This window comes from Conger conger, chromosome 14 (assembly GCF_963514075.1).
Source record: "Conger conger chromosome 14, fConCon1.1, whole genome shotgun sequence".
In the NCBI taxonomy this organism is placed as follows: domain Eukaryota; kingdom Metazoa; phylum Chordata; class Actinopteri; order Anguilliformes; family Congridae; genus Conger; species Conger conger.
In genome coordinates, this window is record NC_083773.1 from 9,559,065 (window position 1) to 9,586,769 (window position 27,705).

General features: G+C 45.7%; 2 protein-coding genes across 2 annotated transcripts; one reads left to right on the plus strand and one right to left on the minus strand.

Annotated features, from left to right (window-relative positions):
• The first annotated feature begins 565 nt into the window (after positions 1-565).
• Positions 566-15,673, plus strand: cfap92 (cilia and flagella associated protein 92 (putative)). Its single transcript, XM_061220033.1, has 17 exons — positions 566-715; positions 1,982-2,201; positions 2,485-2,517; positions 2,776-2,913; positions 3,168-3,276; positions 3,884-4,041; positions 4,297-4,452; positions 5,896-6,080; positions 6,663-7,516; positions 7,624-7,818; positions 8,497-8,776; positions 8,881-9,039; positions 9,799-10,011; positions 10,696-10,849; positions 11,339-11,526; positions 14,408-14,574; positions 14,825-15,673. The coding sequence occupies exons 1-17, from the start codon at positions 566-568 to the stop codon at positions 15,012-15,014; spliced, it is 3,549 nt and encodes a 1,182-aa protein (XP_061076017.1). The 3' UTR covers positions 15,015-15,673.
• On the minus strand, positions 14,668-26,510 carry acad9 (acyl-CoA dehydrogenase family, member 9). Its single transcript, XM_061220682.1, has 18 exons — positions 26,260-26,510; positions 26,053-26,146; positions 25,772-25,873; positions 25,551-25,657; positions 25,119-25,219; positions 23,524-23,602; positions 22,411-22,585; positions 21,530-21,603; positions 20,999-21,074; positions 20,757-20,827; positions 20,091-20,210; positions 19,432-19,560; positions 18,937-19,016; positions 18,703-18,829; positions 18,219-18,296; positions 17,247-17,375; positions 15,854-15,926; positions 14,668-15,601 (listed from the first exon to the last, which is right to left on the minus strand). Exons 1-18 carry the CDS (start codon positions 26,437-26,439, stop codon positions 15,501-15,503), a joined length of 1,896 nt encoding a protein of 631 aa, XP_061076666.1. The 5' UTR covers positions 26,440-26,510; the 3' UTR covers positions 14,668-15,500.
• Between the last annotated feature and the right edge of the window lie 1,195 nt (positions 26,511-27,705).

A 27,705-nucleotide genomic window follows, 5' to 3' on the forward strand; every position in this document is an offset into this window, starting at 1 on the left:
CTGGCCCCAGAGACTGACAGAAGTAACAATGACCACATTGAAAGATGCTGTTCATCCATAAAGTTGGACGGCAGTGAACTTGATGGAGGTGACGGAGGGGAGGAGACTGACCTCTTAGCATCACAAAGTAATCCGGATATTGAGAAGTCAAATTCAGCAGTTGTCAACACTGTTCAAAGCAATGCTGAAATCTGCCAGTCCAGCCAAAACCAAGAGGTTATTTTTACAGTCAGCTTTGTACTGGCAATCCGTAAAGGTACCCTTTCTTAATTTTGCAAACTATTAACTAACCATTTAACTGATTGCACTGCTTGCACTTTGAGAACACAACAACTATTATTTTTAACTAAAATAATGTATTTACTTTATGCTTTAAATGTGTTATCTATACTCTTCACCTACTCAATGACTGCTGTGGTGTATCTTTCCTGATGCCAATTAATCAATTTATTAAACCATTCACAGTGGTCCGTCTTACTTTTTTGTACTTTTATTTTTTACGCATTTAGCAGATGAAGATGATCCGGGTAACAACGCAGAGAATATTAAGAAGAAGGAGAAGAAAATGTTGTCCACAGGAGTAATTGAAGCGCCCAAATCCCAGGGCTACTACCACATTGAATACAATTTACTCCCCGATGACCCTGAGCCAACCAAAGTCGATCTGGTGCTGTTTGGGTTAGCTGCGAAAGTCTACATGGAGAACGACTCTAAGGTAAATTATTAAACTTTGCTGGAACTACATTGAGTATGTAGACCCCTATGTTGCGCCATTTGTAGTGCGCGGATTGATACAATGAAGTGTGATTGCCGTTCACCACTAAAGTTACGTTAAACATCCAGCTCCGAGTCACGTTTGTTATTATATTGTTATGTAGTTGTGTTTAAGATACAAACACGACAGTTTGCGATAGATTTTGAGTATAGCACAGGAGAAGTGGATCCTGGTCATTGTGTTGACAGAATGAACAGGGAATAGAATGATACCCCGATGTGCTACTGATACCGTAGAGAAATACGACCCCTTGCATCCTTTAACTTTCACTCAACAATGGCGGTTATACGGGTGTCAGCTCTCAGTCCACAAAAGACACAGCAGCTCTAAATCTAAACCTAGTAGGGCTACATACGTATAAATGAATGGAGTATTTATGCTTCCAATACTGCGTCATGTAGGCTATGAAACTATAAACAATTATTTCACTCCTGATGAACTGAAGATGGTGCTGCCACCTCAGACGATAATTTTAAGAGCACATTTATCACATTGTGGTATTTGCAAAGTGATGTCTTACAACACAATATATTTAATCAATGTCTAGAATTACAAACATAACATATACAAATATATTTATTATAATACAAAACGAATTATTCTTGAAGACAGATATTGCAGTACATATGGGTGGGTTGGCGCTCCCATGAAATATTAAAGAAGCTGTAAGTCCTGAAGGAGGCTGATGGTTTAGGGTGACATTTAATAGCCTGTCTCTTTTTATGGGGCAGATGGTTGAGAGAGACTTCTGTGTTCTTCAATAAGCACCACTGACAGGCCATGAAGTGCCTGTAATTGTTTCACTGCATTCACTTATACATTATTCCTGCGTTGCAAACCTTATTGTCCAGGCCAGCTTGCATTATGTTATTCATGTAACAGAGTGTATGCAGAATCAATTTAAGTTTTATGTTATCCATGTAAAATCTATCACATCCTTCCATAACTTAAAATAATTAAAATAATTTTCACAATTAACCATTTAACCTGATTTGGGGGGGGGGTCTAACTTGCAGTTATTCTGCCAGATATGATGCCCTGTTGTATGTCGCTCTGGTCAAAAGCGTCTGCTAAATGCGTTTTGTAATATAATGTAATTTAATGACACATATCAATGAGATGTTTCTGTAGTTTAAGTAATAAGTAGTAGTGAACGGTAAGACTGCTCATAAGAAACGTAACTGAACGAAACGATGGCCCCTCCAGGTTATAAAACTGTGGCTGGAGGGAGAGAAGACATGGCTGGGCTGGACCCAGTCCGTGAAAGTCAACGTCACAAGGGAGCTGATTTTAAAACTGGCCTCTCACAAGGTCACCTTTCGCGTGTGGGACACCAAAGACCGGATATCCGCGAAGGCTAAGTCCGACCGACCCAAAGCCTTCAGGCTGCCTCGAGGAAAGCGCCAGGAAGACCCCGACCGCAGCGGTATGAACTGGCTCAGTCCGTTTCTATGGTTACTAAACACCCCATTTGGTGAAGTCACCTGTGTGTTATTCCCCGCTTTAGTTTAAGGCGACTACAAAGACCGCAGGTCATAGAACAGGCCGCAATGGCCCCATAGCGGCCCTTTGATTAGCTATTCGCACTCCTGTCATGTGTGTTGGAGCGGCCCTAGACGTGTGTGCTGGTGTGCTGCGCGTACTGATGGCTGCTCCGTTCTGTGAAAGAATCTGCTAATGACTTTCTCCTGTGGATTTCTGTATGGCAGGCGGCCCCCCTGACGGCGAGGCGGCGAAATCTGGTAACAATTCTTCACATCTGCGTCTGTACAATGGCCGGGGTCCTCGTAATTCATAGCTTCGGGAGGTCATTATGTTGATGGTCCCCAGCGAACGTACAGTAATGCTTTTTTAGTGCTCTGCGGTTGGTTTTATAACACCGTCTTAACAGTGCATACCTTTGTCTCGTTTTTTTTTTTTTTGGTAACGTAAAATTGTAATGAAACACCTTCGTAAAAATGCGTACGCTGAAACATTTTTGTAAAAATGGTCCATTTAAGGTGGGGTCAAGGCTATGGTGCAGAAGCTGAGAACTCTCTGCCAAAAGGAAACTCCAAAGACCACATCCTCTCCAAAAATGCACAGAAACTCCACCTCTGCTGACGGTGAGAACTTCTCTGGCCTGAAGCGTGAGACAGGTGGGAATAATTGGCAGAAATACCAGCCTATTAAGTACACAATGGTCGTCAAAAGTGGATGTATTTAACACATATTGATTACACTGGTTTCTGCCTGGTAGCTACAGATGTAGACTAGAGAATATTAGCCTTTATAAGCTTAGAAAACAGATGCTGACATCAGGCCTGCTTAGTTTCTGAAGAGGCTTCTGTATAAATGTACATGTAAATCCTCATCAGAAAGGTGAGTAAATGCCGTTTGAACTGTGAGACAGTTAAGACCAAACTTGCCACCCTGGACACTGCGGGCAGCGAGAGGGCGTCTTCCTCCACCACCGTGAACACGGACCGATCAGCTGCTTCAGCAGGGGAACGCGTGGGCAGGTACGGCACGGGGGGTGGCCTTTCAGCAATACCAAAACAAATGGCTGCTGAACTCAGACATTTCCTGGCTGTCGGGAACCATTGCTAATGTCTGGCAGAGGTGAGGGTTCTCACCCCTGACCTATGAAGCAGATTTAGTGCCAGGAATATTCTCTCTGCCTGATACACTCCAGACATAATATTTATATATTTCAAGTTATTTACACGTGCCGGTGGATGCATTTCATAAGAATACATAAACACTAAACCGATTGCATATATACAGTATATACACACAGTATATACATATAAACACATACCTTTGAGTGTACAGATGTTGGTTGTTATTATAGCATGGAAGCTATCATTGAGAGAGTACAATTTCTATCATTATCTAGCATCTATTTCACACAGAGTACAATCTCTCTAAAATGTTGCCAATATGAAATCTTCTGAATTATTTCCCCAAAAATATATATATCATACCTTATTTATGGCATACATAAATATGTCAGTAGATATGCCTTTAAAAAACATTGGTTACATCATCGTGTTTTATAAACAAAAGGCAGTGCCCGGTCAGTCATATGGTTAAACCTTACAGACTTTGCTGTTACAAACCCTTTAGATCTCTCAGCCATGAAGAGCAGAGGGAGTCTCTTGTACCTGAGTGGAAGGGCCGAAAACGAAAAGCCATCCAGGAGCTGAAAAAAGTGCCCACTGGACTGAAACCAATGCAGGGGTCAAATGACCTGGTCCAGTCCTCGAGGACCAGAGCAGCCATATGTACGTACAGCAGATTTATACTTGGAAAAGATTTAGGAAACATTTGTACCACAAAGACACTGTACATTATCATTAACGGAACTTCTTTTTTTTTTTTTTTTAAGCAGTGCTATTCTTGTGTCTGTTTTGCATCGTTCGTTCATTGAACCTTGCCTGGTAACCTCTTTAAGTGGACAATGGGTTTGGATTGCTGTTCAAAGCGGCTTTGTGGAAAATGGTTAGCTGGATGCCGATGTTTCTGTTCCCTCTGTTCAGGTCCAAAGAAGCTCAGCATCATTAAAGACAAGCCCCAGTTTTTGCCCAAGAGAAAACCTGTCAAAAAACCCACACAAGAAAGTACGGTGTTTGCTGAAAACATCAAAAAGAACGGAATCGCTTCAGTGGCGCTCAATCTCCTCCACTTACTTGCAGGTGCTTGTACAAACGTTGTTGAATGCATCTCTGCTGATCTTCTCTCTCTGATCTGACAATCAAAATATTTACTCCTACTAATAATACATTCTCACCATTGCAAGATCAACTTGCAGTTGTAGTTCTCATTTACCTGACCGCTGATCACTCTTTCTATCGGTATAAGGTCATTTTGGTTTCCATCGACTATCTACTGATGTTTAATATTTATGTAACAATTTCATGATCTTTTGTCACTTATTGCTGCCCATCTTCCTGCTTTCACCAATAGTCATTTTCTCTTTGGGGATATGTAGCTGCCATCTGTTATCTCAGTGAAATTATTGCACCTTTTTTGCCTTTATACTGTTCGGTCCTGTACATGAGAACAGGAATGGTGCTACATAAGGTTCCCATTCACCTTGATGCTCCCATGTCATATCAACAGCCTCTAATCAGCACTAACTCTTACTAGGGAACATACAGCCATCACTCTCTCCGGCAGACATGATAACTACAGTGTATAGTCTATTGGGAAGAGCACTAATGGAATCCAGGAGGTGGAAATGTGTTGCGCTGCCATGCCATGGGATGTCATCAGGCCCTCGTCCCACACACTGTCTGCCAAGGAGGGAGTAGCTGCCGTCTGCGAGGAGGGGTGTGACCGTGTTTGGGGCGGCACTTTGATGCCGTGTTGGGAAGCGGCGCTGCAGGCCTGTAATTGGCTGCAGAAGGGCTCCAGCGCGGGCCAGACGCGCAGCGCTGCTCTGCCATTTTGCCTTTTGATGTGTCTCACTTACAGTCGCAGCGGGAGACCTCGATGAAAGCTTCGACAGGGCAAATACTCAAACCTCGCTCTTGTAAACCGGAGCCAGGCGGCCCCTGTCTTTGTGGCCCGCACATTATATGGTTGAAGCGGTTGTGCTCGGCCCTATTATTCATTACCATTTTATATTTAGTTCAGCGGAATGCCATTTAAAGGGCACAGAGAACGGCTACGTGTGTCAGCTCATCAGGGAGATTTAGTGATTTGGCTGTTTTCCCGTGCTATTTTGCCATTTCCCATGCTTTATTGTTGACTATTTTGGAACTCTGACGCAAGGAAAATCTACGGGTTGGCTTCGAAACACGGTCCTGTACACACTGATGCCAAAAAGCAGTTAAGGGTTTTTGAAAGTCCTTCGATACGACCTCTCGGGGGTTTTAAACTAACATATTTGAAACCCCTGATAGTGTGAATTTGATGGGTTTTAAGGAGCTAAAACGTTTTTTCTTTAGGGGTTTTAGTGCTAGCGTGTATGCGGCCTTAGTGCTATGGCTATTTTAGGCTAAAATGTTAAAGACAACAAATACAACAAATACATTTACAACACATACAAACAAATACATTTCTCCATGAATGAATGATTAAAATAGACATAATGAAGTTTTTTTAATCGTGTTTGGTATGTTTTTGAACGTTAGGAGATAAGACGGTGACAGACTGCTTGGTTCCGTGCTTGCCCGGCGCATGTGAAGCCATCAGCAGCATCTCTTTAGACAGGCAGCTGATGTCAGAGGCTCTGAGAGTGGAGCTCAATCCTCTGGTCATCAGGATCCTGTCTGCCTCTTCCCTGCCCGCCACTCCTGTCCCCTACCACGTGCTAAAGGTGTCTGCCCTCAAGCTCACAGCCACTGTCAAGTATTTTTATGTCGACAAATTGTTTTTTTATATTGGCAATTTTTCGGACCGGTTTCACAGACACAAATTAAGCTTATTCCTGGACTAGACTTGAGTTTTGTTTAGAGAATCTCCATTGAAAATTGAATTTAGTCTAGGACTAGGCCTTTTCTGTGTCTGCGAAACTGGCCTATAAAGGAAAACCAGTTCAGTCAGCCGTTACATACAGCAAAACTCTGGTATGCTGATGACTTTAAATTCATATTTTGTTTTAGTTTGAAAATGATTGCATGACATGCTTTGCACAGTAACTGAAATGTGAAAACAAAACTGAGTGCAGTACATCTTGCTTGAATTAAACATCAACAGCTCTGTCGTAAATAAGGGGCTGTCAGTTCCACTTACAACTTAAAGTATTTGCTGGAAAAAGTCAAGTTTGATTTGGGTGATACCCTTTTTTTAACGGTCTGAAGTTTGGGACATTTAAACCGTTAAATGCACGCTGTTACAATGGTTCTTCTTAAGTCCCCTCTGCCCTGACCCTAACTCTCACTCCTCAATTTCTCCCCAGGAAAAATGTCTCCCGGTATATTGCCAGTATAAATTCCACACTATGAATGTACACAGGACAGGGGGCCAAGAACACGGCGCCCACGTATATTTCAGGGACGTGAACGTGATCCTCACCGGTCTGCTGAGCCCCGGAGAGGTGCGAGAGTGCCTGGGAGGACCGCCGCTTTCCATCGAGGTCCACGACCGTGACAGGAAAGACGCGGAGGACCCCTCCCGCGGCCCCGCCCCGTTTGGCACAGAGCCTAACAAGGACCGTCTGGGCGGCAACCTCCCCCGAGAGAAGAGCGGGACGCGACACAACCCGCACGGGATCGCCAAGCTGGACCTGTCCGATCTCCTGCACGGGCAGAAATGCGGGAAACTGACCGTGCCCGTTAACCGCTCGCCGCCCCCAAACCCGGCTGGGGAGGAGGGCGACGGCCGGGACGGAGACGGGCCCTCAGAGCCGCCCGTGCCCGCGGGCCTTTACCACGCCGTTAATTCGGTGCTGAAGGTGTGGGTCGAGATAGCGCGTCCCCTGACCCGGCTGAGCTGCATCGGCGACGGGCGCCTGACCCACTGCCCCTTCGGCCGCGTCGTCTACACCTTCTCTCTCCGCAACGGCGGGGCCCTGGCCGCCCTGCGGGCCGAGGTCCTGAGAACCAACGCCGCCGCGTTTCAGCTGCCTTCCCTGTCGGAGGAAGCGGTCGGGACGGCCCTGTCCTGCAACGAAATGAGCGCCGAGGACCAGGGGAGGACGGATTTGGACGCGGTCACGGGGTTCCACGTGCTCGACGGACGCAGGCACCTCTTCGTTCTCGAGGGTCTGAGAGATAAGGCCGTCAAAAGACTATGGGAAGCTATTCCGATAAGGTAAGATATCGCGTACATTCCTTTCGGTTTCAACTGCTCAGTCCATGCGGCTCAAGGTTGCCGTGGTTTTGGAACGGTTTGAAAGATGCCGGCGCGATGTCTTTCAGGCTGTCCGAGAGCGAGGACGAACGGGTGGAGGTTCTCTACAATTCTGCGCTGAGCTTCTCTAACCGGCTGTACGGCACTCTGGACTTGAGCCTGGGTCCCATCCGCCTCCACAAGCAGCTGGAGATGATCATGAGGCAACCCGAGGTGTACTTGAGAGACACGGTCCCTCCGGCCTGTCTCCACGCTCTCTCACGGTACGTCCCTCGCTCCTGTTCTTCATATATCCGAACAGAAGAGCGCCCCGGGAGTTCTCTTTCATGGCTGACGTCCTTCAGCCGATTTTGATATTCTGCTGGAGACATTCGGTTCGACCACGTGTGGGAAAAATTTAATGGTCAGGTTGAGCACTGCAAAAAATTACTCATCAAGCGTTTTAGTCTTGTAATAAAACTTAAGATCTTATTTATTCCCTGAAGTAGAAAATATTAGCTTTTTTGAAGTTACCGTTTGCTTGACAAGGGATAATTTTCTTATCCAGTTGGAAAATAAAAAAAATGGTCAAACTGCCTAACTTCATTGGCAGTTTTTGTCTTATTTATTTACAGCCTGCAGAGTAGTGGTTATGGTACGTGACTGGGATACACAAGATCCCCGGTGTAGCCACAATAAGATCCACACTGCTGTTGGGCCCTTGAGCAAGGCCCTTAACCCTGCATTGCTCCAGGGGAGGATTGTCTACTGCTTAGTCTAATCAACTGTACGTCACTCTGGATAAAAGCGTCAGCCAAATGCCATTAATGTAATGTCATTTAAAATATTTGCTGAGATTTACTTATTTTAAACCGAAGTATCATAATCCAGATACAAACGATGGCCATCTTTAAAGTGCATCAAAAAAGATGGATGACGGATGATCTGTCTGTTCATTGCAGGCTCAGCCTCCTGCTCCAGGCCAAGAAGCTGAGGAACGTGGTGCAGAGCGACCTTTTCCCCTCGCCCGAGATGATCCTCAGTCTGAACCGGGAGTACGGAGTGGTTCCACGGAGGGACGGGGAAAAGGCAGCCCGGGGGAACCACGAGGAAGGAGCGTCACCACATCGCGCTGCGGCAAAAAAGCTTGCGCCATTGGACAATTACAACACGGAGTACACGGAATGGAAGCAACAGAGAGCCAACCAGCAGCTTCAGGGGGAGATTAAAGACTTCATTCAGGCATGCACGTGAACATGAAATGTCGTCTCACCTGTTTGGGCCTCGACTACGAGTACACTTGTGTCATGATCAACTTGACTATTTTTGTTTCATCCACAATCCAGGCCAACATCGAAGAGGTGCATCAAGCAAGCCTGAGTATAAAGCAGAGGCTACAGCCTGCATCGCTTCCAGCGCCTAATATGGAAACCCACGGCAGTAGCACCCAGATATCAAACTGCACTGAGCAGGCTCAAGAACTCCAGGCCAAGGAAATGGCAAAGGTCTGGTGAAGTCCATCACAGCTCTCGGTTAAATACAAAACCTCTGCTTGCTGAGCTAGTGAGCTGCATCTGATTAGCCACACAGGATTCCAGTTCTAATCTGCAGAATTGTTGCCCGTCCACACACTCTGATGTGCCTTCAATGTCTGGATCCCATTGCTGCTACTTTGTGTTTGTCTGGTAATTCCTACTGAACAACCTTTACTCAAGGGTAGTTTCCATTGATTTAATTTGTGAACACTAAGATGAAAAGCAATACACATTTACATTTAGGGATTAAGCAGATGCTCTTATGCAAGGGACTTAAATAGCTTGTAGTTATTTTTCCATCCCTGCTAAAAAAACAGCTCAAGCTAGGTTTTTGAAACAGTTGGTTGTTTGTTGAACTGTTCAGACCAGCTCAACATGGTTTAGATGGTTGACCAGTTAAGACCAGCTCCTAGCTTGACATGGTTTGACCTTTTTAAACAGCCGATAGTGACAGAAAGCTACCAACACTAGCTGGTTGACCAGCTCATACCCAGCTAGACCATCTTATGACCAGCTTGATCAGCTCAATTTTCAAGCTGGGCAAACTGGAATAGCTGGATTTCACAGAAGGGTTACTATATATTAATATGGCAGGATTTTACTGAAGAACTGAAGTATCATGCTGAAGTAATACGGTCACAGTGTGATGAAACCCGCAGCATTTGAGTCTCGGGCCCAGCTGCCGAACTGTTCCCCAGCTCTAACCTACAGGTGTCGCTTGGTCCTCAGGAGCGTACGTGGAGGTTGTGCTGCAGCCAGGAGTACCAGCAGGCCTTGGCAGACGCGGCGGAAGCCGAGGCCAAGGAGAAGGCCTCCGAGGCCCGGGCGAGGGCGGCCTGGCGCACCCAGGACGGCTTCAAATTCCCGGGATTCAAGAGCAGCTTTGAAGCCAACGAGCACCCCCTTCAGCCCGACGAGGCGCGAGTGGAGGAGCTGAGAAAGGTGCGGTCGGCGTTCCTGGAAAGAGGACCCTCGGCCCGTGGGTTTCAGGTTCCGCCAGAGTCCTTCTGCAGGGGGACCGCCGTGTTCGTGGGCATTCCTGAGCATTTGTGCGAGCGCCTTGAGTTTTACCGATGTTTTCTTCCCATGGTTGCGCTCACATGAAGCAGCCTGAGCTCAGAGGGGTGTTGGGTGTCCCCTAATGTGACACGGCTAATGCCGAGTGATTTACGCTTTCACGCTGTTGCCCTTGGTATGCTACCACTTTATTTAATCTAGTCACCCAGCAATGCAGTGCTATTCTGAAAGCTAGGGATCTGTTAAAGCAATTATACTATGTGGTGCTCAAGCATGGTTAAGTCACTTTAGAGCAAGGGTAATGGCAGTGTAAACACATCAAGGCTCCGCTTGACTGACTCCCTCTAACCCAAGACTGTTTTTCTAACAATAAAAAATGTGATATCACCCTTTATCTGCTGCATTACACCATCTAAATGCGTGTAGAAGTTGTGCTTTTCCTCAAGAGAGGCGATATTGCCTATTCCCTCAGATAAGGCAGTCAACCTCATGCAGCCCGTTCTCTTGTGGCTCCGCGTACATGTCGTACACTACACCTCGGTGATAATAGACCGCCGTGGTAATAGGGCCTTCTACAGCGCGGTGAATGAATGTCTCCTCTGCTCTTAGCCATGGAGGGAAAACGTGCTGCATGGCAACACCCTGCGGCCCCCACTGATGCGGGACACGTGGCCCTGGCTCTCCCGCTCGGAGGACTTTGAGCGCTACAGGAAGCCTCTCCAGTTCTTCGGCACTGTGCCCCCTGTCACCATCCACCTGGCAGGTAGGGCTTCAGTATTATTACTGCTGATAATCTTACCTGTACCGCTGTAGAATGTCCGCACACCTCGTTTCAATAGGACCTTAAAGATCTGGGGCCGACTGCTGCAGACAGGTTACTATCTGCGTTCTCAGTCTAATGAAATCCAAGGTCAACGACTTTCACCCAATGGTGACATTTGCGTTGGTCTCGGTTGTTAAGCCTGTAAGGCAAAAGGTGATATACTCATCACACATTCACATTTCGGCATATTGCAGATATCCTGAGCAATATAGATAGCTCAAGCCATTCTTTTCTGACAATTCCATTAATATAGCTAGCTCTTTCCCTGAAGCAATTCAGGGCAAGTCAATAGTTGGGATGACAGCATCCCAGCTGGGCCTGAAACTTGAAACCTAAGTTTGGAGCCTGGTTCTCCATTATACTTCACTGTATATACACAGAGCCTGTACTACACACTTGTCGTGCTGAGCCTCTGTACCTCCTTCCCAGGGGAAAGCCTGAGGCAGGAACAGCTCCAGTACTACAGGAACGTGCGTGAAGGTTTCCCAGGACAGGGGCCGGGCCCTGAGTTCGAGGGCCACGTTGGCGCGGCCCGGGGAAGCCTCGGCAGGCTGGAGGACCTGCTGAAGGACAGGCCCATGAAGTACTCACTGAGGAGGCCAGGGATGGTGCTGAAGGTGAGGCCCCCCGGGACAGCACATCTCCCCTCAAGGTCTAGCTACGCCTCCATTAGAACAGGAGTGTCAAACTCCAGTCCAGGAGGGCCACAGTGTCTGCAGGGATTTGTGGTTTCCTTTCAATCAGCAGCCAATTAAGGCCTTGTGAACAAGGTGTGTGGACTATTAAGCCAATTAAAGAGTTTGAAATGTATCTCTTGTGCTGAAACACCAAAAACACACCCCTGCATTAAAGGTCATGGTAATTTGACATTAGAGCACATAAAAAGCCATTGCATTTTACTTCTTCTTGGATGTGCTCAATGGGTTTTCCAACTTTTACATTACATTACATTATTGGCATTTGGCAGACGCTCTTATCCAGAGTGACGTACAGTTGATTAGACTAAGCAGGAGACATTCCTCCCCTGGAATAATGCAGGGTTAAGGGCCTTGCTCAAGGGCCCAACGGCTGTGCCGATCTTAATGTGGTTACACTGGGATTAGGGCCACCGACCTTGCGTATCCCAGTCCTGTACCTTAACCACTACGCTACAAGCCGCCCCGACTTTAATCCATTATTTGCAAGTAAGGATTTTCGTGTGTGTGATAGAGCTTTAAAGTTTTGTATTTTTTGAATTGCAAACATTTCAGTTTCCCCAATGCCCATTTAGACCAGCTATTCCTGTTTCACATGATGTTTAAGAAAAAAACCCAAAAAACTGAACATTATTTTGCGAACTGGGCAAGCCGGTTTTCATAAAGAATTTAGCAATAGATTGGAATCAACATTTTGAATTTTACGTCAGAACTAAATCAGCTCCCCCAGGGCTCTCCCTTCCCTCTCATCTCACGCAGGCTTTAGAGGAACTGTTCATCGATATGAAAGGGCATAATCTCCCCTATTTGCACATTTAATACCAGAGATAAACGTACCGTGGGCACAGTGAACTCCGTCCATATGAATACATTTCCTGTTGCGAGAGTTAGAAAACCACGTATCCAAGTCTCATACGTAATTTCTTTCTGGCTGGATGGTTGCGCTTTTATATGCAGCCATGTGTGGTTGCCAGTACTTAGGGGTAGAATGCAAGCATTCCTTTGTGTAGTACTTAAAGGCTTGATGGTAAATTTTGATTATGTAGTATAGAATTAGATAAATGCAATGCTTTTAAATCTGCAAACTATTGTTTACATCTTGTCTTTCCATTGTGAACAACCCCAGCAACCCCATTTTGACCCCAGCAACCTGTTTACCATGGAACAGTATTAGAATGCAATGGGCAAATCATTATCCAACAACTGCTGCCACCAGTTATTCAAGTGGCATTTCAATTGAAAAGCAAAAGTACCGACAGAAAGCTGGTGGGTGGTCCATACCAGGCAACTCCGGTTCTTTTGTGTTTTTCCCCTTTGTTCAAATCTTTTGTCCTTTTCATCAGCAAGTCTAGACAAAGCACGCATGTCAGTCAAACTGTCAGAATAAAAGTTGGGCTGATTAATAAAGAAGAAATATTCTGACGTACCGACACAAGGAATCACTGCTTACTGCTGTGTGGAACAGTGCTGGAGAACACAGAGCATCAAGTGCCTCGTGAAAGCCTTTGGCTTTATGAGGTGACAGGAACACGGTTCAGATCAACTCTTAAGACATGTTCCAACAATAGCAGCAGTGTGTGCTTGAATTTAGGTTCAACCAATCACTATATGGAGTTGCCATTAAGCTAGTATATAGTATACATATACTTATACCCCTTATATACTACATAGACACAATGCATTGGACCCCAGCAAGTTTCTGCTGTATTTTAAAGATGCATGTATGTAAATTATCAGGTGTCACAAACCTCCATTCACATGTATAAATATATGGTTGGTTTCCTCACCTCTGAAAGTGTTTGTAGAGAGTGTAAATATGAAGTTCTGGGTGTAGAGCAGGTGAGGTACCAGGCAGAGGGCTGTATTCCTGACTTCTGAAAGTGTTTGCAGAGTGTAAATATGAAGTTCTGGGTGTAGAGCAGGTGAGGTACCAGGCAGAGGGCTGTATTCCTGACTTCTGAAAGTGTTTGCAGAGTGTAAATATGAAGTTCTGGGTGTAGAGCAGGTGAGGTACCAGGCAGAGGGCTGTATTCCTGACTTCTGAAAGTGTTTGCAGAGTGTAAATATGAAGTTCTGGGTGTAGAGCAGGTGAGGTACCAGGCAGGGGGCTGTATTCCTGACTTCTGAATGTGTTTGCAGAGTGTAAATATGAAGTTCTGGGTGTAGAGCAGGTGAGGTACCAGGCAGGGGGCTGTATTCCTGACTTGTGAAAGTGTTTGCAGAGTGTAAATATGGAGCTCTGGGTGTAGAGCAGGTGAGGTACCAGGCAGGGGGCTGTATTCCTGACTTCTGAATGTGTTTGCAGAGTGTAAATATGAAGTTCTGGGTGTAGAGCAGGTGAGGTACCAGGCAGGGGGCTGTATTCCTGACTTCTGAAAGTGTTTGCAGAGTGTAAATATGAAGTTCTGGGTGTAGAGCAGGTGAGGTACCAGGCTGGGGGCTGTATTCCTGACTTCTGAAAGTGTTTGCAGAGTGTAAATATGAAGTTCTGGGTGTAGAGCAGGTGAGGTACCAGGCAGGGGGCTGTATTCCTGACTTCTGAATGTGTTTGCAGAGTGTAAATATGAAGTTCTGGGTGTAGAGCAGGTGAGGTACCAGGCAGGGGGCTGTATTCCTGACTTCTGAAAGTGTTTGCAGAGTGTAAATATGAAGTTCTGGGTGTAGAGCAGGTGAGGTACCAGGCTGGGGGCTGTATTCCTGACTTCTGAAAGTGTTTGCAGAGTGTAAATATGAAGTTCTGGGTGTAGAGCAGGTGAGGTACCAGGCAGGGGGCTGTACTCATGACCGCTCTGGGGCTTTGCAGCCCATCCCCATGGTGTCCGTGCTCCAGCACCCGGAGGACGAAGGTGAGGAAGAGGAGCGAGAGGTCTGCCTGCCCTTCGCCCCGGGGAGTCTGGAGCACCACAGCCTGCGCTGGGACAGCAACGCCATCCCGCGCCACGATCCCCTGTACAACAAGTTCCACTTCAGGTACGTCAGTGCAGCTACTGCAACAGCACAGCGTGAAAGAACAAAATATAATAGGAGTAGGCCAGGGAGGGGAAATAATGACCAAACATTAAATAACCATTAAGTTATTTTAATATTCATTACGTACTGCTTTTGGTCTTTTAAATTAATTTTGACATACACGCCAAGAACACAGCGTTTACAAAAATACAAAATAAAAACAAACAAAAAAAGTAAATGCCAAGTGCTGACCGATGTCTCTCCTCTACAGAGGTTACTGGAGGCCCCACTCTTTCCACTACAAAAGGGCCGCTCCGTCCCTGACAGAGGAGGAGAGGGCCGCCTGCCGTCTGCAGCCCGACTCGCCCCCCCAGACCCCAGCCCGCGCTGCCCAAAGACAGCCCGTGGGGAACATCATGGAGACCAGAACCTACGGAGATATCTACCTGCACGTGGTCTGAGGAGCGGACCGCTCTGCCCACGCTCGTTTTCAGTTCACAAGCATGCGCTATGAGACTGCAGGACTGTTAGTAAGAAGCACTTCGGTGGTACGGTGAAAGACGGCAGAGACAAACGAGATGACAATCCACCCAACACTGTAGATCTATACAGGAAATCTATACAACTGTGCGTCTCCACCACTACAGTACTGCTGGTAAAAAAAAAAAGATTAAAAAAAAGAGATGATATATATATCCAAAGTACCTTTTGCAATGCATATATTTAATATTTTAACTCAATTATACAATATTTATATTACAATTATTGCTATGTAAGCATTTCAATTAATAGCATTGCAAAATCTTCATGAGTGAAAACTGATAATTGAGCACTATTGGACAATGCTGTGGTACTGAAGATCCATGTATGTACTTGTGAGGCGAGGGGGAGGAGTAGTCTACTGGAGACTACAGAACGTTTATTTGCACTCTTTTGCATAGGCCTCGTCAGAAAGTCCTTTCAAGTGGATGGGAGCAGATGTAGGCCCTTTGTGACAGAACCGCCTTAGCGATCTTCTTTATATTATCATCGATGTTCTCAGGAGAATCTGAAACAAGCACAACCTCATTACACACAATCCAAATTTAGCAACGCCTTAGAAATTAAAGTTGATTTTACATGCCCCAGCTTATCCAAATAATAAAATGAAATTAACAATTAATCATCGAATAATGGGATCATTATGGAAATGCTATGCAAAAGACGGGCAATTTTTCAAAAGCAAAGTGTGCATGCAAGCCTTTTGCCTTCGGTTGCTATAAAACCGCTTTAATCTGTTATGATTTACCACGGTACTTACTCTTTTGCAGCTGAGTCATCAAGTAGTTGTTTTTGAAATAGGCCTCAGAACAGAACGTGTTTGCGAGAAGCACCTAAAGAAAACAGCACAGCCATTTTGTAGCGATTTCACTTCAGTCTTTCAGCTTCTCATGGAAAACAAAACTTCCACAGGTGCACTTTTCCTGCCTGCGGAACCCATCAAAGGCACTTTACAGTGGAAGGGAATGTCATCTGCAGACAAAAGTCTGTTACTAATATGTAGCTGAAATAATACCCCATAAAGTGCATATGCTGTATTAAACTCCAATCACAGGGAGGGAGAGAGGGCAACCATATGCGGGAGGTTAATGGTTCTCTTTTACGGACATTAATTCAGCACGGGCATAGCCTCAGTTTCAGAGAGATGTTTACGATGAACTGATGAGCCCGGGTCATCAAACGCTTGGCTATGAAGGTTAAACTTTAGCCAAATATAGATTCTGTTTGAGTGGAACACATTTCTCTGACCGACCGAACGGAGTGTCATCTGGTTTAAATAAATGAGGAACCTGCTGTTCACGCTCAAATTACATTTCCTGCACACTAGAACGACTGAAATTTGTTCAGCTAATTGACATATCCGGCATAACACAATGATATCGTGTTGATTAGACATACTGTACCTCAGCAACAGGTTTAGAGTCTAAACAATGCAGTTCGGGATCTCCATTCTACGATTGTACCTCTTTTTACTCGTGTATACATCCTCAATGCAAGTCATCCCCGCAAAACCACAAACCGGAACTTCATCTTCATGATGCAGGAGAGGAGCTCAGAGCAAATGTGCAGTAATAATAGACTGCATTAGTGTAAACACTGATGATAAATCACTTCCACAGATTTTTTTCTGTTGTTATAATCAGTATTAGCACAATCCGCAAAGCCCATGACAAAAATAATCTATGAAAGTGATTTTATGTGTGTGTGTGTGTGTGTGTGTGAGAGAGAGAATCGGTGTGTGTGTGTGTGTGTGTGTGTGTGTGCATACATGTGTGTGAGAGAGTGCAAACGCGTGTGTACGCGTGTGTGTGTGTGTGAGAGAGCATACGTGTGGGTGAGAGAGTGCATATGTTTGTGTGTGTGTATGTGCGTGTGAGTGTGTGCATACGTGCGCTTGTGTGTGTGAGTGTGTGCATATGTGTGTGTGTGTGTGTGCATACGTGCGCATGTGTGTGTGTGTGAGTGTGTGCATACGTGTGTGTGTGTGAGAGAGTGCGTGTGCATACGTGCGCATGTGTGTATACGTGCGCGTGTGTATGTGTGTATACGTGTGCGCGTGTGTGAACGTGTATGCGAGTGTGCATACGTGCGCGTGTATGTGCGTGTGTGTGCGTGCACGTGTATGTGTGCGTGGTTCTGAGCAGTGACCGCACCTCATGGTCGTGGTTGCGCAGGCCGATGCTGATGGAGCGGGAGGCTCGGGACACGACCGCGGTCATGGCGTACAGGTTAATCAGCACGTCTGCCACCTTCTTCAGCACCAGCTGCTCGTCCACCATCGTCTGCAAACATTTCACACGCGCCGTTATTCACAGCATCAGATCTGCGCTTAATACACCACGGCAGCCATCTAAAAATAACCAGACCGCAATATCACGGAAAATATTACCGTTTGGCATACCCCACTCCAATCCTCTCGCATGAAAAACGACACCCTTCTACCAGCGGGCAAAATAATCTTAAGAAAAATATGTTGGTTCCCTAATATAAAAGTAAACAGCTTTAGTTAATATTTAGTTAATAATAAAAAAAATGTGTCGTCATGAGAATAAACACTCAATAGATGAAGGTAAGCTTAAATGGTTTTGAACTTTCCACGTGAAATGCAGTAAATCCCTGTGCTAAGACTTTCCGAGTGTAGTCTCTACTGCCGTAGTGGTGGTCTGGCAGCAACAGCACAGGCCCAAAGACAGAGAGGGCCAGGGCCAGGGCCAGAGCCAGCTGTCAAACAGATGAGCATTACCTCAACGCCACAGGAAGAGGGGGATTTGTGAATAGGTCCCAACTGCGCTCCATAGGACCACGCTAATTATTCGCCATTTCCAAGGAATCCAGCAGTGCATTGTACAAGATTTGCGTACTCGCAATTCTCAAGTTCAAAAGGCTATGTCATCAGTTCTGCTGGACTGTCCAGTTATGCCTGAGAATTTCCTATGGTCTGACTTTGAGATTGAGACGCAGGAAATGATAGATGACGATTCCATTAAGGAGACTGAGTCATATGTGGTGAAGGAAATGTATCGGATTTCACATCCGTGGAGGGGGCAGCACGCATTTAAAATGGATGTGTAGTTACGTATGCCGAGAGCTGCCGCTAATGCTACGGAGCGCATGTAGAGGAGTACCTTCCCATATCTGTACAGCAGGCTCTCAACAGTGGAGCCGAAAAAGCACACATTCTCCTCAAGCTTCTGTGCGCTCTCCTGCAGAGGGAGGGGGAGGGGGAGGGGGAGGGAGAGACAGTCAAATACAGCAGCTGAGAGTGTTGGTAAACGAAGGTGATTGAGGGATACTGACTCTATAAAGTCAGGAAAATGGTCCTTATGCCTCTAGGTTTGACACGATCCTGAGAGATTGCGCATGAACGGTGCATTGCGGGAAAACAGCGTTACGAAAGGAGCAGAGTAGAAGGTGGGTTGTCGGTAAACTGATGAAGGATGAGAGTGAATGGTGGATTGTGGGTAAACGGCAGTATGGAGCGAGGCACAGACAGGGAGAATGGTGGATTGTGGGTAAACGGCAGTATGGAGTGAGGCACAGACAGGGAGAATGGTGGATTGTGGGTAAACATCAGTGTGGAGTGAGACACAGGTGACTGGGGGACTGTACCGCCAGGCTGGGGTGCACCACTCCCTCTTTGCCGGTCAGGCCCAGATCCACCTTCCTGCCCATGGCGTCCTTCAGCTTCTGCCCAACCATCTGCATGACCACGCCGATGTTCCCCTTCTTCATCTCCCTGAGTGTGGAGCAGAGGCCACCTTAACTCCCGGCAGAACAGCCTGCATAAGACTCTGTAGCATCATTTAAATCACCGCCGTCTGGCTCAGGGAGCTGGATACTCACTTTATTTTTCCTGTCAGTATTTTTCCGGCGTACTGCATGCCCGTCAGCGCGATATACATCCTCAGGATTTCATTGGTCCCCTGGGAGGGGGATATGGCACACTGTTACTGCTCCGCCCACTCAAATATGCTGCTGTCACTTTGGGTACGTTTTCTGGGTCTAGCCTCTGAGAGCTCAGTCTACAGCAGTAAACAAGTTGCCTGCCCTCTGGTGGTCAAACTGTAGAACAACAGCCCTGGGGTGGAGATCAAGGAAACTGATTTTTATGTAGTTGTTTAAATTAAATTTAAGCAGCCCCAAGCTTAACATTTGGAAATGATCAGACGGACCCCACGGGGGTTTAATCTCGATACTTCTCAGACATCACTTTAACCTGAAAGTAAACAAAAGGGGAGCCAGCATCAGAATAAAAATACAAACCCAAAAACAAGCCTAAATACTACAAAGGGCTGACTGATTGCTGGACTCCATTACCCAGAGTGCCGCGGGGCATACCTCAAAGATGAGCAGGATGCGGCAGTCTCTGAGGTAGCGCTCGTACGGGTAGTTCTTGGTGTAGCCCAGCCCCCCCAGCACCTGCAGGGCCTCGCTCACGCACACCCACCCCCCCTCCGAGCTGAACACCTGCAGGGAGAGGAGCATGCTGGGTAATCATCATAAACAAAGCCCCAGCAATCATTCCAGGGTGGAGACACAGACTCCGAAGCAGACAGGAGACCTGGACATTTTGTTAAGATCCCGAATCTTTTGGACGGTGATTCTGAGTGGGTGGGGCCTGAGTGGGAACATTGTCGCATGTAAATGAGGTGACAACGGTTAAAGGATTGAGTTCCTTTGACACTGCCAAAACTAAAAAGGTCAGTCAACAAGCATTTTAGTCGTATATTTAGATTTCAAATCTTATTTAGAAATAAAACAAAAATATTGCCAATGAGTTGAGATAGTTTAACTAATTTCAAGATTTGTTAATGGGCTAAAAAATTAAATAAAATAAAAAGATCACTTCTATCAAGCAAACCGTAACTTAAAACAGCAAATATTTTCTCTAAAAAGATCTTAAGTCTGATTGTAAGACTAAAAGATTAAGATGGGCATTTTTCATCAGTGTGTCAGTGTGTCAGTATCACACTCCAATCACAGTTTGAGCTCCTCACCTTCACCATGGCCGCCTCCAGAGAACAGTCCGGAACTCCGGGTCTGTCCATCATCCCCGCGGTCAGGTACGCCATGCTCTCCATCACAAAGGCATTCTGGGCCATCACTGCAAACTTCTCCTGAAGCAGGAGGTGCACAGAACACGTCACGTACACACCCACAACACTGCTGCATCACACCACATCTATAGCAGCACAAACAACACCAAACGTACACACTACTGCTGCATCACACGACATCTATAGCAGCACAGACAACACCAAACATACACACTACTCCGGTACCATCACACACTACATAAACACACTTCTATACCAGCGACACATATATTCACACACTACTATACCAGCGCACACATTATATACACACACACACACACACACACACACACACACTAAATCAGCGCACACATTTTATATATACACACTTACTATACCAGGGCACACATTTTATATATACACACCTGCTATACCAGCACACATCGACCCAGACCAGCCTACACACAGAACACACTCACTGCATACACATAAATCCCCTAGAACCACACACGACATATAGCACTAATTCCACACTACAGCTGAATTAAAGTAAAACTGAATAATACACCATAACCCATTCACTCCTGAACCCACCACAGTGGCTGATGAGTGAGAAGCAGCTCATACCTGGACCATTCCGAACTCACTGAGGCTCCTGTTAAACTGCTTCCTCGTTCCCGCGTACTCCGACGTCAGCTCTGAAACACAGCACCAGGTCCAGCCAATTACACGCCACCCCGTCACCTACGCAAGAGTGGCCGCATCCAATCCGAATCGAGCCACTCCTCTGCTCCGCTAGACCACGCCCCCAAACCCCACCCAGTACATAGCCCTAACCAATCAACCCCGTCGATTCGGCAGATCCTCACCTATCAGCTTCTTGATCATTCCCGCCCCGGCGCTGCCCATGCTGAACCGCCCACTGTTGAGGATGTTCATGGCAACCTGCGCAACAGACGAGCAAGGTAAGAGCGCAAACCGGCACACGCCAACGCTCAATTTCACACACAAACGTTTTCATTACATCCGAAAAACTGACAATAAGCCAATTAAAACGTAAACCATGCAAAAAATGCACAATGTAAGACAAGTTGTCAGACAGAGAGAGAGCAGCGGACTATCGAACTGTCAAATGAACACGACTACGAGCGCGAAAATGCGAACAGGAGACGAGCTGTCTGAAGGGCGAAAGACATAAAATCGCTGAGAAATGTGCAATAAGACTCAGCTGGGAGAGCGGAGCCGTAATGAATGAGAATCCTGGAATATTGAAGGGGTTTTTAATCAAACTGCAAGGGCCGCTCGTTTCCACCCGCTCCCCAGTGGAAATCAATCAGAGCGGGGAGGCGGTGGAGCTGAACCTCGGACTGCACAGTCTCCTGACAGGCCCAATAAATTACCTTAAATCCACCTCCGACTTCCCCAATTACGTTCTCCACCGGCACCTTGGTGTTGTCAAACGCCACTTCGCAGGCTGAAAGATGAACAACAGCGTTACAATAAGGCCTGGGCCGCAAACACAATGCGGGGGGGGGGGGGGGGGGGGGGCGGCGGCGGATGAGTCCTGTAGACACAGGCTCTGCTTCAGGACAAGCTGAAATGGAGGTTAGAGCAGCACCAGCTTCCACGATATGATGTGTACGGGAGTGAAGCGCATCTTTAGGGGGGAATCTTTGGAGGACGGGGAGTTCATTTGACCGGGGTTAAATGAGGAGAGGGAAGCAGAGCTGTAGCCTATGGCTCTGGGGGGAAAGAATATGCATCGCTGCGTGAAAGGATATTACATTACATTACATTATTGGCATTTCGCAGACGCTCTTATCCAGAGCGACGTACAGTTGATTAGACTAAGCAGGAGACAATCCTCCCCCGGAGCAATGCAGGGTTAAGGGCCTTGCTCAAGGGCCCAACAGCTGTGCGGATCTTACTGTGGCTACACCAGGATTAGAACCACCGACCTTCTGTGTCCCAGTCATTTACCTTAACCACTATGCTACAGGCCGCCCTTGCATTGGATATTGTAGGGGAATGGAAAAATTAACATTGTCATTTGATTCAAATCTGGTGCATGATGATGTCAAATCTCAGAAAAATGGATGGGGAAAAAAAACTTTGGTATTACAATTTGATGCATTTTTTGGAATATATACTTTATGACATGTTAGCATGGTTATGAAGAATGAACTAAATTGAGGAAAAAGTGAATTGTGACTTCAGCTCGTCTTTAAGCAGCGCCGAGCAGTCTGGCTTTTTTCGGAAGGTTCCGGAAAGAGGCGCTCACTGTTGGAGCCGCGGATGCCCAGCTTGTCCTCTGGCTGGCCGCTGATGACTCCCCCGAAGGCCCTCTCCACAATGAACGCAGAGATCTTGTCCTTCTTCACCCCGTCTTTGTCCTCCACCTCCGTCCGAGCGAACACGGTGAAAATGTCCGCCAAGCCCCCGTTGGAAATCCAGATCTGGGGAGAGAATAACAAAACCCCACAAAAAAAACTCTCTCAGCTTTCATTGGAAGTGTCTGTCAAGAAAACGTGCCAAAATGGGGAGGAAAGTATCTGCTGCATGTGCTAGCGGTTAGCCTCCTACAGGAAGAAAGCCAGAAGGCTATTTTTCCTGGTTGAAAGGGAGAAACTACATTTGCATTCACATGACAGTTCAATTCAGTACCCTATATGCAACTCCATTAGGCAACAAAATTGATGTCATCCGACTTGGGAGAAGAAGAAGGCTCCGGACTGGCTGAAACGGAACTCTGGGAAATGTCAGCCCATCATCTGTGCAACATTAAAGGAAATGCGTTCAGATGGGACCAGAAGTAAAGGCACCCCAAAGTGTGGTGATGACATCTTGTGGTGTGACATTACTTGCCTTGTCCCTTGAGAAACATTTCCAAAAAGACCACATCCACCACAGACAGATGGAACACTGTGGTCTGTTGCTACTGCAGTCCATTGTTTAAAGCACCAAATAAAAAAGTGGAAAAAGCATCTGTACTCTCCATTAGATCTGTATATACTCCAGTCAGCTTTTCTGCAGCTGAGGTTTGTGCACTGCTTTGATACACTTGCCCAAAAACTATTTTACACCCTACAGGCCATACACAGTACTACAGGAGAGCCAGTGACGATTGTACACCCTACAGACTGAAAACAGTACTACAGAAGAGCCAGTGACTATTTGACAACCTGAGGGCATACACAGTACTACAGGAGAGCCAGGGACCATTTGACACCCCACAGGCCATACAGAACTCCAGGAGAGCCACGCTACAGCAGTCAAGCTAGTGTCTATTTTTAAAAGATATTCCTGGCAGCACTAGAATATGGGGCAGGGGTAGCAGTGCGCGACAGCAATGGCGTGTAAACAAAGGCGTTTCCCTCCCTGCCGCGGCCCTCACCTTGGATCCATTGATCAGGTAGTGTTTCCCATCCTCGCTCAGCGTGGCTCGGGTCTGGATGGAGGCCGCATCGCTCCCGCTGGAACACACACGCGAGCCGTACATCAGCCGTACGCACAGAGCTCCAGAAGCAGAGCAGTTGGAGCCATTCCAGGTCTTACAGGAGGCGGGTTATTGTACGGCGTGAAAGCTGTCGGTTAGTCATACGCTGACCTAATTCCTGCAAGACCTTGAAAGGATTACGCCGCAATGATCTGGGAGCGCCATTTCCACTGCTGACGATTCAGAATTAAAGCCTATAATATGGTGATCAAAGCCCAGCTGCCATTTTACACCTCTTCCCTGTCCCAACTCAGCTCTGTTCCAGCAGGTTCTGTATACAGGAGGAACCAGGACCTGCAGCATGAACACAGTCACGCAGCCGCACACACACAGAGAAGCAGTCAATTCTGCCCTTTTAATGGTTCTGACTTCAGGTGATAATTACATGAACCCTTAATAAAATACAATACCTTTCTTACATGACACAAGCCGTTCAAATGCCTTCCTAGTGGGGGGGAAAGAGAATTCCATTTTTAAGCGGATTAAAATGGAAAAAACAGAAAGAGGGCCGAAATTGCGACTGGTGTGAGCAAACCAAAACCATGTATCAGCTTAACACTAACGCACATAGTGTGTGTCAGGTGCGTAGAAGACCACGTATACATAAAGGATGACTTTTAGGCAATCACATGCATGCTTATGTCATAAGTCAGATAAAGTTGTTTTGCAGGGCCATATGATAGAAATGTTTTGCTTAAGAGTTGATTTATCAGGAACAAGAAGAATATGTACATGGCTGGAACAACATAGAATGTGCCAAGTGTATGTTGATGTAAAACACAGAGAAAGCTATATCAGAAAGCTTGCTGCTTTGCTTCAGAGAGTCGCTGTGCTGATGCATTTCTCTCCATGCTGCATGTAATGAAGAGTGCCTTATCACAGCGGTCCCTCTAAACACAGAGTGAATTATTTTCCTTGACGGTATGTTCTGCACAAGCCCTGAATATCAGCTGTGACATGTTCCTTCATTCATAGTCATGAACCGAGTTTTAGATGTCAGGGAGGACAAACAACTTCCAAAGAATAACAGAAACACAGCTTCCTACTGACTGGAGTTTACCCAGGAGTGAGGCAGAGTCAGTTATCTGAAGTGTGTCATAGAAAATTCAAACTGAAAATCCTAAAAGGGAATATTCTGTTCATTCTACTAATCTGGAATGAGTTTACCTGCTCCAAGGTTCTGAGATCAAATTCTTCATTGTTATTTGAACATCTAAACAGTCTAAAACATGAAGTCCCACCAAACCCATTTAACTTAATGTACCTGCATGTGTGACTAATGGGCAGCACTGCCTGGGTCTAAAATAACCACCAAGTTCTGGGGTGGGCAATGACAATCACACAATTCTCACTGCTTCTCACATTGCTCCCAGGTCATAGGTGATTTTTACCGCAGTGCGTGTACTTGGCTCGTGTGACTCTGAACGACAGGTTTGGGGAGGGAAAGGGCAGTGTACTGACAGGCAGACGCCAGGACAGCCTCTGGGTCCTACCTGCCAGGCTCTGTCAGGCAGAAGGCTGCCACGTGTTCCCCTGTGGCCAGCTTGGGCAGATACTTGGCTTTCTGCTCCTCGTTTCCAGCTATTAGGATGCCCTACACACAAAGACAAAGCCAGGACACACGTTATACGAACACAAAATAATCTATATCCAGTTAAAAAAAGATCAAATAAGACAAGGATTTGTGTCACTGCGATTCACCTCCATCATGGCAAACAGAAAACTTTGTGACTGCAGTGCACGCCGGTGTTTTTTGAATCTATGACAAGCAAACCATTTGTTTACACAGCAGGCAAAATTAAGTAAAGATGGAGTAAATACCAGGTTTTTAAACTAAATTTGTAGCTTCTTTAAAATGAGCCAACGTTTTATTTATGGCTTGATTTTCTTACCATTACAAATCAAACCCTGGGTTTCAAAGTTACCTTGAGACCAATAGCTTGGTGAGCTGCCAGTGTTACAGCGATGGAGCCGTCCAAGGATATGATTTCTCCCAGACGGGCGTACATAGTATTGGACAGTCCAAGACCCCCTGAGCAGACGCACAAAACAACTAGGTAAGGACTTCGTACTGACATCACCCACAACACCAGCTCTCAAGAATACATACGAACCACTTCCAAAAAAGATTCAAGTTGTTCCTCACCATATTCTTCCGGTACCTGGATTCCAAACAGACCAAGCTCTTTCAACCCATTCAACGTTTCAGGAGGAATTTTCGCTTCGTGGTCGATTCTCTTGGAATCCACTGAAACAAATGTAGCTAAATTACTATCAGCTCAGACTGAGCACGAGGTCATATCACCTTGCACAAGACACAACAATAGCGAACTGTGTACATTTGAGCTAGCTACGCTGATTAAAGTCAAGCAGTTTCAGCATTTCCCCCAACCAAGATTCGTATGGTCGTGCAAACGTTTAGCTTACCATCTTCGTTAAAAAATCTCTCCACCGGTGAAACAAACTGGTTGATCTCATCTAGCTCTTCACTGCTAACTTCTGGATAGGGGAAGACCTCGTTCTAAACAAAGGAGAAGAAAATAAATGTACAATTTAAGGAACTACCCAACTGACATAATATCTGCACTTAATATTTAACATTACTAATTAGCTGGCAAGCTAACGTTAACTTACCTTGTTTACTTTGCCAAGAAACAAGTCCTTAGCATACGCTAGCTTTCGCGTATGTGTCCTGAAAAAGCGCTCAGACTGTAAACATGGTGTGATTTCATTCCCAGCCTGCAAAACTCGCGGCGACAATAATCTTCCGAATTTGACGGATTTTGAAAAAAGAAATAATCTGGTTAAACTCATCGTAAGAAAATGAGTCGAACCTCTCCTTCATCTGCCTCTAAAGCTAGTTACTTTTCGAACGTTACCTTTCACCTCCTTTTGTCGCTTAATAATGACGTATAGGCGCAGTTAAGCAAATGACAGTTCAGTGCATTTCCTATTTTCACCACCGAACGGCAAACTTCAGTTAAATTTAGCTATTGAATTACGGATTATGGAATTAAGATAGCAAATAATGGATGCACAGATGCTAGATTTGTGAACAAAATATTAAAACACACGTTTTTTAATTTTCCAAATAGTAATTGAAAATTCAGCTATGACCAGCTTGGAATCAAAACATAGCTTGAGCTGGTCAAACCAAATTTCAGCGTGGAGCTGGTCTGAATGGGTCTACCAGCTGTTTCAAGACCTAGCTTGAGCTGTGTTTTTTATTTTTTTATTTTTTTTAGCGGGGATGCAATCTGTCTTGAAAAATAGAATTGAATTTATATGCACATGGGTCTGAACAAACACGCACGCATATAATTTCCATTGTTTTCCATCTATTTTACATGTAAAAAATGTAAATGAAGTGGCTGTGGTACTGGTACCACTTATTTGCATTGTGTCATTCTCTTTATAATCTTTACAAAAGATAAGACTTTTTAAGGTAAGTCCCAAGATATAGCATAAGATGTTCCATAAATGTTATATAGCAAAGACAGACAGCAGTTAAAATTCAATGCTGGAAGCAGCACTGTTTTTACATTACCATGAAATCGAGTACGTGCTTGCACTTGTCAGACAGCAGACCTATACCACAAAGAAATGTAACATTAAAATGTGAAACCATTATTTGCATAGAATTGGCTTTTCTTCACCTTTGTCCAAGGATAGTTAAATAATGACACATCACAATTATATTTCAATGGTGTGTTAAATATGGGTCCATATTGGGTGCATGGACTCATCTTATACTTATCTTTACACATGCACAAACAAAACAGTTTTGAAAAATGTAAAACATTTTTTAAAAAGAAACCTTTCCCCAACAGCAGCCATAAAAAATCAAACAGTATTTACAATAACAATGGGCTAATGCATCTTAGTGCTTGGTATCGAAAATCCGGTGTTCTTGTTCAATAAATGATATTTGTCTCACAAAGACAAAAATATTTATACAGCCCATGAAAAAAACTGCCGCCTCACAGCAAGGAGGTCCTGGGTTTGAATCCCCGGGGCCTCTCTGTGTGGAGTTTGCATGTTCTCCCTGTGTCTGCGTGGGTTTCCTCCGGGTACTCCGGT

Excerpts from the sequence above, each read along its gene's own strand:
- acad9 (XM_061220682.1), bottom strand. The coding sequence starts at position 26,439 with ATGAGTTTAACCAGATTATTTCTTTTTTCAAAATCCGTCAAATTCGGA. Across the intron at positions 20,828-20,998 it reads AATGATCAAGAAGCTGATAG|AGCTGACGTCGGAGTACGCG; the intron begins GTGAGGATCTGC and ends GCTGTGTTTCAG. Across the intron at positions 18,297-18,702 it reads TGGTGCACCCCAGCCTGGCG|GAGAGCGCACAGAAGCTTGA; the intron begins GTACAGTCCCCC and ends CTCCCTCTGCAG.
- cfap92 (XM_061220033.1), top strand. The coding sequence starts at position 566 with ATGTTGTCCACAGGAGTAATTGAAGCGCCCAAATCCCAGGGCTACTAC. Across the intron at positions 7,819-8,496 it reads TGTCTCCACGCTCTCTCACG|GCTCAGCCTCCTGCTCCAGG; the intron begins GTACGTCCCTCG and ends TGTTCATTGCAG. Across the intron at positions 10,850-11,338 it reads TGTCACCATCCACCTGGCAG|GGGAAAGCCTGAGGCAGGAA; the intron begins GTAGGGCTTCAG and ends CCTCCTTCCCAG.